Source organism: Sphaerodactylus townsendi, linkage group LG01 (genome assembly GCF_021028975.2).
Source record: "Sphaerodactylus townsendi isolate TG3544 linkage group LG01, MPM_Stown_v2.3, whole genome shotgun sequence".
Classification (NCBI taxonomy): Eukaryota; Metazoa; Chordata; class Lepidosauria; order Squamata; family Sphaerodactylidae; genus Sphaerodactylus; species Sphaerodactylus townsendi.
In genome coordinates, this window is record NC_059425.1 from 27,837,347 (window position 1) to 27,852,925 (window position 15,579).

General features: G+C 47.1%; 1 protein-coding gene across 1 annotated transcript; it reads left to right on the plus strand.

Annotated features, from left to right (window-relative positions):
- Positions 1–2,282: 2,282 nt before the first annotated feature.
- Positions 2,283–13,972, plus strand: PPM1G (protein phosphatase, Mg2+/Mn2+ dependent 1G). Its single transcript, XM_048515647.1, has 10 exons — positions 2,283–2,536; positions 3,076–3,145; positions 6,068–6,153; positions 7,484–7,619; positions 8,193–8,650; positions 8,943–9,074; positions 9,346–9,580; positions 10,261–10,390; positions 11,398–11,500; positions 13,275–13,972. Exons 1-10 carry the CDS (start codon positions 2,417–2,419, stop codon positions 13,470–13,472), a joined length of 1,668 nt encoding a protein of 555 aa, XP_048371604.1. The 5' UTR covers positions 2,283–2,416; the 3' UTR covers positions 13,473–13,972.
- The last annotated feature ends 1,607 nt before the right edge of the window (positions 13,973–15,579 follow it).

Genomic DNA, 15,579 nt, shown 5'->3' on the forward strand with positions numbered 1-15,579 from the left:
TTTGCCGGAACACTGATTGTCTGTGGCAGAAAGTGTGGGGGGAGTAATGGCAGCATGCAAACTGCAAAACTGCAAAAGGACAACATGAACTGCCATTTGCTAAGTTCCCCAGGTTCACAATTGCCCGTCTCTCGATGTGATAGAACCCAAGCGTCAAGACCAACAGGCTTTTCCTGGTGTGGTCTAGAATTGCTGATTGCTTGTGTATAAAACTATGTGGCTGGAAATGTCCCAGTTTGTTGATCAAGTGCAGGGGCAAATGAGGTGTTTACACTGATCCACGTACTAAAGAGGGAATGAACTACCCCAATGTATCCTACTGGGCTAGGGTGACCATAGTCAGGCACGAAAACACAATGGAATCAGATCCCCTGATGCTGATTATCATTGCTGGAATGCATAGTTCCTGGTTGATGAAAGAATGAAACTTTTCTGTTTATTTTGTAGGCAGCAGGGAAAGAGGAAGAACCAACGTGAGATGGAATGACTCTATAAAGGAAGTCATGGCCCTCAGTTTGCAACACCTAAGGATGTTTTGGAGCACATTGATTAACAGGGTCAGAATTAGAAATGACTTGATGGCACATTATCTAGATGCTAGAGGCTAGCTTATTCTACAAAATCATAACTGCCAAAATGGAGGTAGTTTTGCTGTAATGATGGGATCAGATTGATGCCTCCTAAGTCCCAAAATCTGTGGAATACATCCGAATATTTGTAAGTTCTGGCATACACCTAATCTGAAATAGCACAGAAATGCATGTTTTTTTCTTCCCATTTACATAAAGGCAGATGAGGTGAATTTATCAGAGGGAAAGCAGCATGGAAGGAAAAGCTGAATGAATCCCTTTTGTCCTGCATTGATCTTCCTCTTAGGAAAGCCAACCCAGCAAACAGTATCTGGAAGAGAAAAAATATATATCCTAGAATTAAATTTCAAGTTTCATTCCACTTCTGCTTGTTAAATGAAAATACAATTCCTAAGCTGGGGAAAATTTTACTATATAACAACTTTGAATGAATCCCTTTTGTCCTGCATTGATCTTCCTCTTAGGAAAGCCAACCCAGCAAACAGCATCTGGAAGAGAAAAAATATATATCCTAGAATTAAATTTCAAGTTTCATTCCACTTCTGCTTGTTAAATGAAAATACAATTCCTAAGCTGGGGAAAATTTTACTATATAACAACTTTGTTATAGCCAATTAACAAATCACAATCTTTTGAGTGCAGCAGAAAAGTTATTTGACCTGACAGTAAGCTAAAACAAAAGAGTGTGAAGATGGAAATTTCTTCCCATTTTGGCTGTTGTGGGTTTTCAGGCCATGTGGCTGTGGTCTAGTTGATTACGGCCATGAGAGCCTTTGATAATACATCTTCCCATTTTGTATTGAGCAGCTGTGTTTTTGTTTAACATCCAGCATGTGGTCAAGTTCTGCTGCTCTCATTCAGTCCTTTTTGACTTTGGGTTTTAATAAAAATAACAGCCTGGAATAGGCCGCTTTAACTCAAACTTGGAAGTTAAGATGGGGCAACCATTTGTATGGGAAACCACCAGGAAAGACTGGAGTTGCTACTCAGAGGAAGGCAAACTACAGAAAAAAGGGAAAGCCAGATCTACATGGAACCTCAAGTTTGTTTTAACAGACCCCCCCTCCAATGTGAAATTTCTGAGTTGGCTAAATTGCTGGTGTTTGGCTTGTGTCCAGATGTTGCGATTCCTACTGTCCGATCTTAGCCATGCTTACGCTGAAGTAAGTCCAACTGAATCACGGTGCAGAGATTTCCAGAAGTGAGTTAAAGGAAGCAAACGAATGAATACGGAAATAATATATAATTTTTCCCGTGCACCAGAACTCATTGCTATATCAGCACCTCTTCTATATCTGTGGGCTGAATGGAGGAAGCATGCCTCTGAGCATGTGCGGCGTAGCTTGAATCCTGCCCCTCTTTCTCTCTTAACCGGCAGGCGGTTTACATTCGCCTCGAGGCTATTTCGAGGCCTTCCCCGTTGCTTGGTAACCAACGTCAAGCTGGCTCGCGCGCAAGCCCGCCATTCCTTCGTCGAAAGTCTATGGTTTGTCACGCCCAGCCCGCTCACTATTCCCGGCCTTTTTTTTAACAATCCATTTCCGGTCATCCTTTCTAGGTAATCGCTCGGCCAATGGGTCACGCTTGTCTCTATAACCGGGGTCTTTGTTTCCTTCTGGTTATTCCTTTTCCGCCATCAGCTCGCTAGCTTCGACTTCCGGTCCCCTCAGTCCTCCCGTCGGGAACTCTATAGTGCCTGGTTCCGGTTCCGTCTCCCGGTCTCCCTCTTTCTCTCACTCGGTCCGCTTTTGCCGCCGCCGTGCGCTGCTCCCCTCCTTTTCCCTTGTCCCGCTTGTCGGGGCCTGGTCCCTTCCTTTCGGCCGGCCATGGGTGCCTACCTTTCACAGCCCAGGACGACCAAAAGCTCGGGGGACGGTGGCGGGTCGGGGCCGCGCCCGCTGTACTTCGGCTACAGCGCCATGCAAGGCTGGCGGGTCTCCATGGAGGTGAGGAAAGGAAGGCCAGGGGGAGGGGGCGTGGCCGGCTATAGTCGAACGGGGGCCCTGTTGGCAGAGGCACCACCGGGCTGTCCCCGCTCCGGATTTGTCTGCCACTCGCCATAGGTCTGTAGATGCTCGGACGCCTCCTCTTAACGGCTTGCATCTTCTGCTTATGTCAGTTTGTTTTATCTTCAGGAGCCAGGCCCGCCTCCACTGCTGCGGCGTGAGTGCAGCTTCCTGGCCGCAACCTGAGGCAGGTTGTGGTTTCTTTAATTTTTGCGGGCATCCAACAGCAGCTCCCGCAGTGGCCTTGATCAAAAATCTAAGATTTTTTTTTCTGTGTGAGGTGAAGAATGGCGAGAGCAGATGCTAAATATTGCTGCCTATTCTGTTCAAAAGATCTGGTAACTTTTGAAGCATTCCTGTTTGGAAAAGTACCCCATGTATATTTAGCAAATTTGAGAGCTGTTTCCTGCTTGCTTTTATGAACCTTTTTCAGTTGCCATGCTTGAAATGCACTTTCTTCCTTTTGCCCTCTTTTGCAGGACGCACACAATTGCATCCCTGATCTGGACAGCGAGACGGCAATGTTCTCTGTCTATGATGGTCATGGAGGTAAAAGATCCCAAGGAATAATGTTTGTTTGGTACAAATAGCTGTTGGACATATACAGCAATATTTTAGGGGCCAAAAAGAGGGGTGTACTTGAACATATCTAGAATCATAGAGCGTGAAGGGTCATCTAGTCCAACCTTGTGCATCAAGGGTCGTCTAGTCCAACATTGTGCATAATATAAGAAATTCATAATTACACCCCACACACACTTCCTCAGTGACCCTTGCTGCATTCCCAGAGCAGCATTGAGAGATTTTCTGGCAGACCAGGCACATTGGAACAGTCATTTAGGTTGAGCCCATTTTGCTTGTAGAGCTACTCTCTTGTTAGTGCTGACATATTTTGGACAATAACAAGACATACCACTAGCCCAGTGATGGCGAACCTATGGCACGGGTGCCAGAGGTAGCACTCGGAGCCCTCTCTGTGGGCACGCGCACACCCACACACGTCTAGACTGGCCTGGGTCACTAAGTACAACGTGCACGCACCGCCGTGAGCAGGGAGGACTCAGCTGGCTGGCCTGGTGCTTGTGCTCTGGGTGGCTGCTGCCGGGGGGGGGGGGGGCAGAGGAGGCAGAGATGCTAGAGAGGCACAGAGCGGTGTGCGTGGGACTTGCTGGAGGCTAGAGCAGGCTGGCCCCTGCTCAAGCGGGTGGGGCAGAAAAAGAAGGAGCCAAACGGTGTTTTCTAAACTAAAACCTCAGCATTCAGGTGAAATTGCCGGGTTGGCACTTTGGGATAAATAAGTGGGGCTTGGGTTGCAATTTGGGCACTCGGTCTCGAAAAGGTTTGCCATCACTGCACTAGCCCTTGAAGTTTTCACAAAGTCAGATTATATGTGGCTAGGCTTTGTGGGTGCTCTTATCTGTAAAGAGAAAACAATCCTTAATGAGAAAATTATTTTTGATGTGTTCTTAGCCGTTATCAATATACTCAGTGGTCTTGAACTGATTGTTGTAAAAGCATACAACTATTATGCAGCACTTTTTGTGTGCTGTTGAGTTTCTGTATGTTTTGTTGAAAGGTTTCACAGCTGGATTCAACTGATTGGTTTTTCTGGGCTGTGTGGCCGAGGTCTGGTAGGGCCACACAGCCCGCAAAACACACAGCAACCAGCTTCTGGATATTTGTTTGCCAATATAATATATAACACCAAAGCATTTTTGGAGTCTAGCTCTAAATACTTTATTAAGGTTTTTCACTTTGTAAGCTTTTCTACTTACACAGCTACTGCTGCTGTTCAGTGCACTTTCTCTGGTTCCATTCCCAGAGGAAGCAGAAAACCTCCAGGATCCCTGGCCAATCTGGCCTGGAGGAAAATTCCCTCTTAACCCCAAAGTAGGCATTGGCTTTACCACAAGCATGTAAGAAAAGGCCGCAAGAGGCAAACATTGACTCATCCCTTCCTGCCTAAGTTCATAGAATGAGCTTCACTGTCAGATGGCCATTTTAGCCTCTGCTGAAAAACCTCCAGAGAGCCCACCACCTCCTAAGGAAGGCTGTTCCACTGAGGAATTATCACTAATGTTTTGCCAGAAACTTGATTTAATTTCAACCTGTTGGTTCTGGTCCAACCTATTAGGGCAACAGAAAACAATTCTTCTCTATGTGAGAGCCCTTCAAATACTTTGAAGGCCTTCAGTCACCCCCTCTCTAAACTAAACATACCCAGCTCTTTCAACCTTTCCTTATAGAACTTGGACTCCAGACCCTTCACCATCTTTGTTGCTCTCCTCTGGACTTGTTCCAGCTTGTCAGCATCCTTCATAAACTGTGGTGTCCACAGCTAAATACAGCACTCCGAGTGAGGTCTGACCAGAGCAGAGCAAAGTAATAACATGGCTTCACGTGATCTGGATGCTATACTTCTGTTGATGTGGCCAAATATTGCATTTTCCTTTTTGACCACCTCATCACATGGCTAACTCACATTCAGCATATGGTCTACTAAGGCTTTTCACATGTACTTCTTACTGCTAAGACTGTAGGAAGTTATTTTTTCTACCTAAAGGCAGAACTTTATGTTTATCTCTGTTGAAATTCATTTTGTTAGATTTAGCCCAATTTCTAGCCTGTTGAAATCAGGCTTCTGCTGCCTTCTAATATATTTTCTGCCCCTCCCAATTTAGTATCATCTGCAAATGTAACAAGCATCCCCTTTATTTTCCATACAAGTTATTTGTAAAGAAGTTGGCCAATGCAGCATCAAAGACAGATCCCTGAGGCTTTCCACTGGTCACTCTTCATTAAGAAGATGAGGAACCATTAATGAGCACTCTTTGGATGAGATCTATCAACCAGTTACAAATCCACCTAACAATAATAGGATCCAAACCTGATTAAGGCCACTGTACCTTGTAGCCAGTACTGCTCTGCATTTCTAGCCCTGTGGTAGAGAAAGGCCTTTTCCCAGCATATACCACCTGAGATCCTTTAACAATGAATGCCAGAAATTGAACCTGTCACCATCTGCATTTAATTTTGCTGTTGAATCTGCTGGGGTTGGAGAGAGGGGCTGGTGAGCATGTGGTGGCAGCGCGGGGGGAAGAGTACAGCATTTCCTAATTCAAGCTGAGGCCAGTTTCTATTGGGCTAATCTTGCACTGCTGTGCTTTTGGGTTGTTTTCCATGTTTCCATCCTGACCCCATGCAGAGGGATCAGAGGCCACAGATGCTAGTATCAGGTCCACTGACTTTGGTTGGCTCCACCATTTTGTATTGGTCTGGCCAGCCTGATTACCTCCTGTTAATTGGGTATATGATGTGATTGTTGGCACTCTTTAGTGAAGAAGTGGTCCCATTGCTTGTATGATCATTCAGCTGCCTTTACTTGACCTAGATGAGGCATTTCCTTTCCACTTTAGCTTTGGGTTGGGACCAGGACAAACAAGCTTCTAACTTCACTTTCCTGAAACCTAGGGGAAGAGGTTGCTCTGTACTGTGCCAAGTACCTCCCAGAGATCATCAAGGACCAGAAAGCATACAAGGAGGGCAAGTTACAGAAGGTAAGGCTGAACGGTTTGATCCAGCAGCATCTTCCAAGAGCCATCTGGTCAGAGTCCTTCCAGCAGCTTCTCCTTACAATTTTTCAGTTTTTATGGCTGAATGAACACTTATTGGACACGTACAGATCATTATTTTTACAACTTCTAGACCTCTCTTGTTTGTTGCTGCCTAGGAATTGGGATCAGAGGGAGATGTCCTCTTGACTGTCACATCAGTCAAAGAGGTTCATCTGGTGGGTACACAAAAAAGGGCATTTTCAGTGGCAGCTCCGCAATTATGGAACAACCCCCGCCAGGGATGTGTGCCTGGGTTCCTCATTTTCAATGTTTAGGAGGCAGCTGAAGGCAGTTAGGACTGTGTTTGATTAATTTGCTAGCCATTCTAAACTGTGGTAAATTTTGTTTTATGGATTTTATGGATATTATTTTATGGATTTTGTAAGCCACCTTGAGCACCATATGGCACCATATGTTGTAAATAGATAAAATTTACTGTGTGTGTTGGGCTTGACACCAGAATCTGAGCCATATAGTAGCTCAGAGACTCTAAGAGCTCCTGTATTACCAATTTTGCCTTGTTTCTAAATGGTAACCATCTTCTTTATATTAAAGGGGCAGCTTTCAAGTGGCCTCAGCCATAGCACTTTTCACATAGCAACTGAGCAGAACGGGGTTAGCTGACTCGCAGAACTTGATATTTCTTAATGGCCGTGAATCCTTCTTGTCCCTGTTATGGTTTGTTGCAAGTAGGGACTTTTTCCACTTACGTTATTGTCTATGAAATTGGTACAGTTGATATTTTTTTGCCAGCCGGTTTCAGGTGGCCATGTGACCCATCGAGAATGAAGAGAAAGGCAGACTGACAGTATTTGAATAAATAAATAAAAACAAACCTGTCCTCTGAGTTTGGAGTAATAGAGCAAAGCTGCACTTTGAAGTGTCTCATGGTGGCTTAGTGCACAACCCCTTTGAGGGAATGTTTGGCCATTGCTCAAAACAGTGCTGTGGGGGTCCCTGCAAAACCTGGCCAAAGCCACAGCAAGACTTCAAGACTTTCTTGACAGGATCAGAATAAAGGTTGGAGTCTAGCCCTCTGGCTTCAACACTCGTTGGAAACCTGCTTCAACCCCTCCCCCCCCCCCCGCCCCCCAATTCTCCCTGGACTACATAGTCTGTCCTTTATTGTTGACTCTCTAAATGGTCTCTAAGGGTGCTGTTTCTGGGGACTCAAAGGAGTCACACTGGTAATTGCACTTGGCTGTCACCAAAGCTGTCCCCTGTGTAGCTGCTGTCCTTATACACAAGGCCGTCTTCCCTGTGCTGCCCCTAGGCCCTTGAAGATGCTTTTTTAGCCATTGATGCCAAGCTGACGACTGAGGAGGTGATCAAGGAGCTGTCGCTGATGGCTGGGCGGCCTCGACAGGATGGCGAGGAGAAGGAGGAGAAAGTGGCTGATGAAGATGATGGTAAGCAAAGCAACAGCTTGCTTCCTGGTAGTGGGCAGCCTGACAAGTGAAACCAACATATCACTGTAGGATCAGTGCGGGAGTCCTGTTGCGCTGGATCAGAAGAGGTGGGGGAGTTTTGTTGTGCTGGATCAGAAGAGAGCTCTACCCCACTGGGATTCAGTGCCTGCCAGTCAAGTTCTCTCATGCACAGGTGACATGTCTTTATAAATACAGGAGACTGACTTCACTTGAACCCCAACTCTGTGGTCTCAGTGCTTCCAATTGTGAGAAGCTGTGTCTCTTTTGGGCTTTATAGTAAACGATGCAGGATCGTTTGAACTTCATAAAAGACAGCTCAGAGAATAATGGGTGCTTGCAAGTTATTGGGTGTCCCCAGCTTGGGACCTGCATTATTTGGGAAAGGTGATGTACCTGTTTTGGGGGTGGAAGGTGAAATGGGCAGTTGTTGTTCACTTGCCGTGTAGAGCATGAGGTGCATTTGTTCAGCAAATTTGAGCCAGGGAAAAAAAGGTGGAGAAAAGCCCACTGTGATGCTGACAATCAAACTCCCCCCCTCTCCCATCTATTCAGTGGACAACGAGGAGGCCGCCTTGCTGCATGAAGAGGCCACAATGACCATTGAGGAGCTGCTCACGCGCTATGGCCAGAATTGTGTCAAGGGCAAGCTGGGGCCGCCAGGTGGTGAGCAGGGCCCAGAGGATGCACAGGAGGAACCAAGTGTGAACGGCGAGGCAGGTACCGAGGAGCTTTCAAAGCATGACCAGGAGGAGGAGAAGAACGGCAAGCTATCCCTTGAGTCTACCACCGGCACCCCCCCTGGCCCAGAGGCGGCTGGCGGAGGGGATGCCAGCACTCACCCGAAAAAGGCAGCTGAGGGAGCAGCACCCGCAGCGGGTGAGGCTGAGCCTTCCTGCTCCTCTGCAAGCAAGAGCCAGCGAACCACCAAGTCCAAATTCTTTGAGGACAGTGAGGAGGAATCTGAGGAGGCGGAGGAGGAAGAAGAGGAGGAGGAGGAAGATGACAGCGAGGTAACTTCTAGCTTCAGTTAAACAAGGGAAGTTATCTTGGGCTTCCACAGTTGGGTGGGGAGAGGGAGCTTTGGGACTTTGCTGACAAGCGGGTGGTCCTGTTTGGCCTTGTGAGAAAGCCATCTCCTTCCCTCAGGACCTTCCGTTGCCCTCCGCCTTCGGTTTTCTGGACTGGAGGAAACCTGGTTGGTCTTGTTGAGAGAGCCTCCTCCTTTCCCTCAGTCCTGCTATAGTTCCCCACCCAGTCTGATCTATTTGGGGGGGTTTGGGGGCATTGGGGTGTTTTTGCTAGGAGTGTAGCGAGGATGAAGACGGCTACAGCAGCGAGGAAGGAGAAGTTGAGGAGGATGAGGATGATACAGAAGAAGCAGAGGAAGACGAAGATGAAGACATGATGCTTGCAGGCATGGAGGGAAAGGAGAAGGTCAGTGCTAGAACCGGAGGGAGGTGGAGAAAATTCTGCCATAGTTGCCAAGAGAAGTCACAGTCTCAGTCAAGGCTGATTTGCCTACCTCGCTTGATGTGAAGTGCAGCTTGGCAAACCGAGGGTAATAGGCTACTTTGTATGACAGTGAAGGCAAAGGGGTGGGGGAGGGGAACAGCTGTCTGCTTTCAATCTGGCTGTAGAAAGCATCATTTCAGCCAGTCTCCCCTCCCTTATCTGGCAAGCATCTCATGCTCTTCTTGGTCTCCAGCCTGGTTCAGATAGTGGCACCACAGCGGTGGTTGCCCTCATCCGAGGCAAGCAGCTCATTGTGGCTAATGCTGGGGACTCTCGCTGTGTGGTGTCAGAAGCTGGCAAGGCTGTAGACATGTCCTATGACCACAAGCCCGAAGATGAGGTGGAGTTGGCCAGAATAAAGAATGCTGGTGGGAAAGTTACCATGGACGGCCGAGTGAACGGCGGCCTCAATCTCTCCAGGGCCATTGGTGAGTGTGCTGGGGCTCCAGAGGTGCACCCCCATCTCTGACTGAGAGCTTAGTTTCTCTTATGCCTTCATTTAGCTTCCAACCATTTTTCCAGCCGTCTTGCCTCATCAAGGTATGTGCAAGTGGCAGCATATTAGCAGGGGTGGAAGGTTTTAGGTCAAGGGGGTCAATGAGAGGTGGGAGTCCTTAACACACTGAGGACCATCTAGGCTGGAATTCTGTTTCTAGCTATGGTCCAATCCAATCTAAAAACCTTTATTAGGCATACATTCTAGCTATGATCACAAAATCTAAAAGCACAAATGGTTGGATCCTAGCTAACTGTTCTGCTTAACTGAGGGCGCTTCCATTAGCAAAACAAAACTGTTCTACAACATGAAGGAAACAGCCTTCCCTTGCTGTATGTCCCCCCAGCAGCCAACATTCAAATGCATTCTGAACAAGGAAGCTAAACTTCAGACTGTTACATTCCCTTTTAAAACATCTAAGCCAGCGGTCATTACTACAGTGGACTTAAACAGTTTTGGTTGGGCTTTGGTTGCCCTATATGGAAATGCTGAACTGTATGTCTAATGTGCCAGATTGACTGAGGGTGGGGCAAGAGTGCCTTGGTGCTGTCTGTGTGGCACAACCTGTCCCCAGGAAAGTCCATATCCCTCTTCCATCCCCCTTTCTTGCAGGAGACCACTTCTACAAACGCAATAAAAATCTGCCTCCAGAGGAGCAGATGATCTCGGCACTGCCGGACATCAAGGTGCTGACAATCAACGATGACCACGATTTTATGGTCATTGCCTGCGATGGCATCTGGTAGGTGGGGGCCGGGCAATAGCACAGTTTCCATGGCTATGTTGGGGAAGGGCCATGGGTCAGTGAGTAGAGCATCTGCTTGACATGGAGAAATCCCAGGTTCAAACCCTAGTTGAAAGGACCAGGTAGTAGGTAATGGGAAGGACCTGTGCTCAAGACCTGCTGCTAGTCTGAGTACACAGTATTGATTTGATAGACCAAGGGCTTGATTCAGTATAAGGCATCTTCATGCGTGCTCATGTAATAATGGCCCTTCCTGTTCGCACTATTAACACTGGAAAGGTGACGCAGTAGAGCAGGAGTGTCCAACTCTGGTGCTTCAGATGTTCACAGACTACAATTCCCATCAGCCCCTGCTGGCATGCCATTGGCCATCTCCAAAAAAGACAAATATACAGTCCAGCTAATACAGTGGAAGAACGAATTGGGCGGCCAGTCACCCAAAAATACACCAGAAACTATATATATAATAGCAAGGTCTGTAATATGCTTATCAATGCATACAAGTATCCATACAATTATATATTCAAACCAACAGCATCATACATCATTGCATAAATGTGCATATCAATAAATAAAATATCTATTTCTATACTCTACAAGGTTGTTGTGTCATTTATTTCACGGCTAGAATAGTTCTGTAGGTTTTCTTATGATCGCTGATTGAATGAATAAACGTTTTTATGAATGAATATATATTCCATCCATGATCCATGCGGATGTCTAAGCTTGGAAACCTGCGGGGGCACCGTATTCGATGCATCATGGATAGAATATATATATATATTCATAAAAACGTTTATTCATTCAATCAGCGATCATATGCCATTGCCCATGCCAGCAGGGGCTGATGGGAATTGTAGTTCATGAACATCTAAAGCACCAGAGTTGGACACTCCTGCTGTAGAGCTTGAAGGATTCGGGGGGGGGGGGGGGGGAGTATCACAGCAGCAACCCCCCCCCCCCCCCGCTTTTATTTACTCCCTTCCCTCTTTCTCTCCCACCAGGAATGTCATGAGCAGCCAGGAGGTGGTGGATTTTGTCCAGTCCAAGATCACTGAGAAGGACGAGAATGACAAGCTTCGATCCCTTTCGTCCATAGTAGAAGAAGTGAGTTCTGGAAGGGGAGGGTCAGGGGGGTGGGAGACGTGTGAATGAGAGCTGAAACAAAGCAGCCGCTTGTAGAAAACTCTCCATTTGTTCTAGGAAGCATCTCTGGTAGCATTCTGAAACGCTTAAGATGGATAGCTGTTGTTCCTCCAAACAAATCCTGTGACACGTTAAAGAGACCCAAGTACATTGTGACAGAACCCAGGGCTGCTCTTGGGAGCCTCCGCCCATTTTGTCAGATGTGTATTGTGTCGTCCTCAGTGGAAAGTGTGTGGTGTGTGGGGGCTGTCAGGGTGTAGCCAACTTATGGTGACCCCATGGGATCTTTGTAACAAAAGATGTTCAGAGGTGATAATGCCTGCCTCCATGTAGCAACCCTGGACTCCCTTGATGGCTTCCCATCCAAATACTAACCAGGGCTGACCCTGCTCAGCTTTCAACAAGGTCTGTCAGGAACTGGCTATATCTTTCCCAGCAAAGATGACAGGAGATTTGTGACGTTATCTGCCATTTCCTGGACCATCTTTGTTCTAGAATGCTCTGTTTGGGTCCCAGTACCTTGGGGTCAGTACTAGGTGGGCACCAGGACCCACACGGAACATTGTAGAAGTGTCCAGACTTAATTTGGTCATGTGCTACGTTACCATGCAGATAAAAACAAGATCCAGTCAGAAACGTGAAGATGCGGGTGAAGTGGTCCACACCTTTTTGGAAGGAATTCTTTACGTCTTTGACTAGCTCTTGTTTTCTTCTGCGTGGTAATTGTAGCACGCCAGTTTGCCCTCTCTTTGTCATGCCCTCTGTCCTCTTGTATGTATTTCTGCTGACTTTACAAGAAGCACGGCATACATCTGACACAGTGGACTCTGACCCATGAAAGCTCCTTCCCAGTTGTAACTGCTACTCTTTGCAGTGCTTTTCTTTCGACCACCATATAATGTATTCTATTTTGGCCAGTTGGTGTTGAAAACTGGTGCCTTTAATGATCAATACTGTCAGGATCTGATTGAGATTATAGGTGGCCAGTCTGGGACTGCAGGAGGTTTGCTGTCTGTTGCTAAAGCTGGGCTGGAGGAACACAGCAAATACGAAATAAAAGGCTGCCCCAGAGCCATTACATTCCACCAGGCCTGATATTGTATGTCCATGATCACTTCTGTGCCTAAAGAAGACACAATATCTTCAGTCTTGGCTCACCAAATTAAGCCCCTGAAACTTGTTCTGGGCTGGCGTTACATCTGTGCATTTGCTTCTGATTGATCACAGGCACATCTGTGGGTAAATTGGTGGAGACCAGTGTGCCATGTATGCTCCTAACTGGAAGGAAGTCCATGGACTGCACAAAAGAGATGTAGCCGGGCCAGAGTGTGCCCAGTGTGCACTCTGTGTTTTCTGCCCCCCCCCCCTGCCCTGCCCCCCCCCCGCCCCCACCCCTTACCTTAGTGCAGGCTGGAGAAGCGGCCTGTTCCCTTCAGGCTGTAAACTGACCTGGTGGGAACTACACTCTCCCATGAAGACCCTGGGGCTTGCAAGGTCTCCTAGGGAAGTGTAGTTCCCTGATTGCGCAGCTTTTCAGCCTGAAGGGAACAGGCCACTTCTCCAGTCTGCACTGTTGTGGAAACAAAGCAGCAAAGTGATATTATTGTGTGAGGTGATCCCCAGCACTGGCCGCCTCGGTGCAACGCACCCCCCCCATCCCCCTGATGGCTCCGCCTCTGCTGCTCAACAACAGTCAGTAACGCTGAGACTCATCCTCTGCCACTTCTCTCCCCAGCTCTTGGACCGCTGCTTAGCTCCTGACACATCAGGTGATGGAACAGGCTGTGACAACATGACCTGCATCATCATCTCATTCAAACCCTGCCCCGGCCAGGCCCTCCCTGCTGAGGGCGGCAAACGGAAACTTGAGGACAACGCGGCGGCGGCTGCCCCTACGGAAGAGAGCTGCAGCAAGAAGGCCAAGCAGGACTAGTAGCCAAGTTGGGCTGGGAATTGCCCGAGCTCTCACTGGACTCATTTTTCTAAGCAATGCTGAACTCTCGATGCCCGAGTTAGGCCTTTTTTAGCCTTAGGGAGGCCCAGTTCATCTGTGCCATTGCAGGGGGGTGGGATGAGAAGTTGGGGTTCATGTTGGTCCCGCTGTTCTTTGAAACCATTCCAAAGAATGAATGGCAGGGAGGGGAAGAGCTTGTTCAGGGCCCAGAAGCCTCCCCTCCACCTACCTTGCCCCGCAGTGTCTCCGTGTGGTTGTTGCCATTTCCGTGCCTGTGATGTCTTCTGTCGGCAGGAAGCAGTTGTCTGTTGTGGAGGTTTCTGATCTGCACCCTCTCCATTTAAAGCCTCTCTGGTTTTATTTGTGGGACTGGCTGCCCTCTCCCCCTACCCCCCAGAAAGAGAAATTGGCCACCAAGCCTCACTCTGTGTTGTTCACTTTTAATGAAATTTTTTTCAAACTAAAAGACCAAAAACTAAGCAGTGCCTCTGTGCTTTTTGTAGGGTCCTTTCGTCAAACTTTCTGCATCTGTCTTACAGGAAAAAGAGTGGAGGGTGGCAGAGGTTCTTACAACCTATACCTCAGCTCTTAAGCTTCCCAAATGCATGCAGATTGGGAGTTGTACTGCATTTACATGAAAGGAAGATGACCCTCCTAGCGTGGTTTAGTGGTTAAGAACAGGTGGACTCTAATCTGGAGTATCGGGCTTGATTCCCCACCCCCCCTACCTGGGAGTGGACTCTTATCTGGTGAACCACATTTGTTTCCGCACTCTTACATTTCTGCTAGGTGACCTTGGGCTAGTCACAGTTCTCTCAGAACTCTCTCAACCCCACTTACCTCATAAGGTCTCTGTTGTGGGGAGAGGAAGGGGAGGAACTCGTAAACTGCTTTGAGACTCTTTGTGGTTGAGAAGAGTGAGGTATAGATCCAAACTTTTCTCTTCCTCTTCTTCCCCAAAACATTGTACACAAGTTTTTTTTTTATAATTGCTATACATATGTGTAAGTTGTATGCAAATATAAGATGCCCCCTCTTTTTCTTGATGGCACACCTGGGAGAAAAATTAAGTATCCTTTTATGTAAATAGAAAACAAGAGTAAGGGGCAATCTTGGAAGATCTTGTTTTCTGAATCTTGTAGTGGTCCATCTCCACCAATTGTTAGGAACTGTAGAGATCTTCCCAAACACAGAGTGCTGGGAATATAGAGGAGTTCATTTTCCAGTATTTGATAATCCAGATTCTTACCTCAGAGTGTGAGAGATCACATTGTTTTGATGCTGTAGCTACAAACTATAGGAAAGACTCTTTACAGTTTCCTGGTGACCATCACCACATTTTGTGGTAGGGTATTTTTAAGGTAACCCCTAAGTAATTGACCCTTTCTTTGGAAGGAAAGTTGTTTCAACTCTGGGATGAGTGTAGTTCCCCCTTCCTAGCTGTGTGATGTCTTTTAAAAAAATGTGACCAGAGCTATACACAATATTTCAAATACTGCTGCATTATAGATTTATGTGATTCAGGGGGAAGGACATGAGAGCACTTAGCAACCTTTATTTTTTCCTTTTCCCACTAGTGTCTAATGTGGAATTTGATGTTTTTACTGCTGTTCACTGAAGCATTGTTTTCAGTGAGTTAGCAACCACTCCATTAGATCTCTTTTCTATTGAACCATCAATCTATAGAACCAAGTGCCCCAGTGTGCACTGTTTCTCACATGAATCTCATTTGCCATTTGGTTGCTGGTTTACCCAAGTTGGAGGGGGAGTCATAGAGCCATTTGCAGCTTGTCAAGGCTTTTAACATCCGCAATAATGTGGTCACTAGCACCAGTCTGAGTTTCCTCAATACAAAGCCCTCTGCTATTGCTGACTGGTTATCACTGACTGCCCTTCCTAAGAGCTGCTAGGTTTCAACTGCGGTACGAAGCTTAGTTTCAGAACTGTGGGAAAAGTCTGGCCCTGTTCAGTTTGCAGCAAGAAGTCTAGGCTCTGTTACACTCAATTTCAGAGGGGTTTGGAAAACACAACCTCCTAACTCCTTGTTGAACTGTGCTGAAACTCAGCATTCGGTCAGAAACATTCT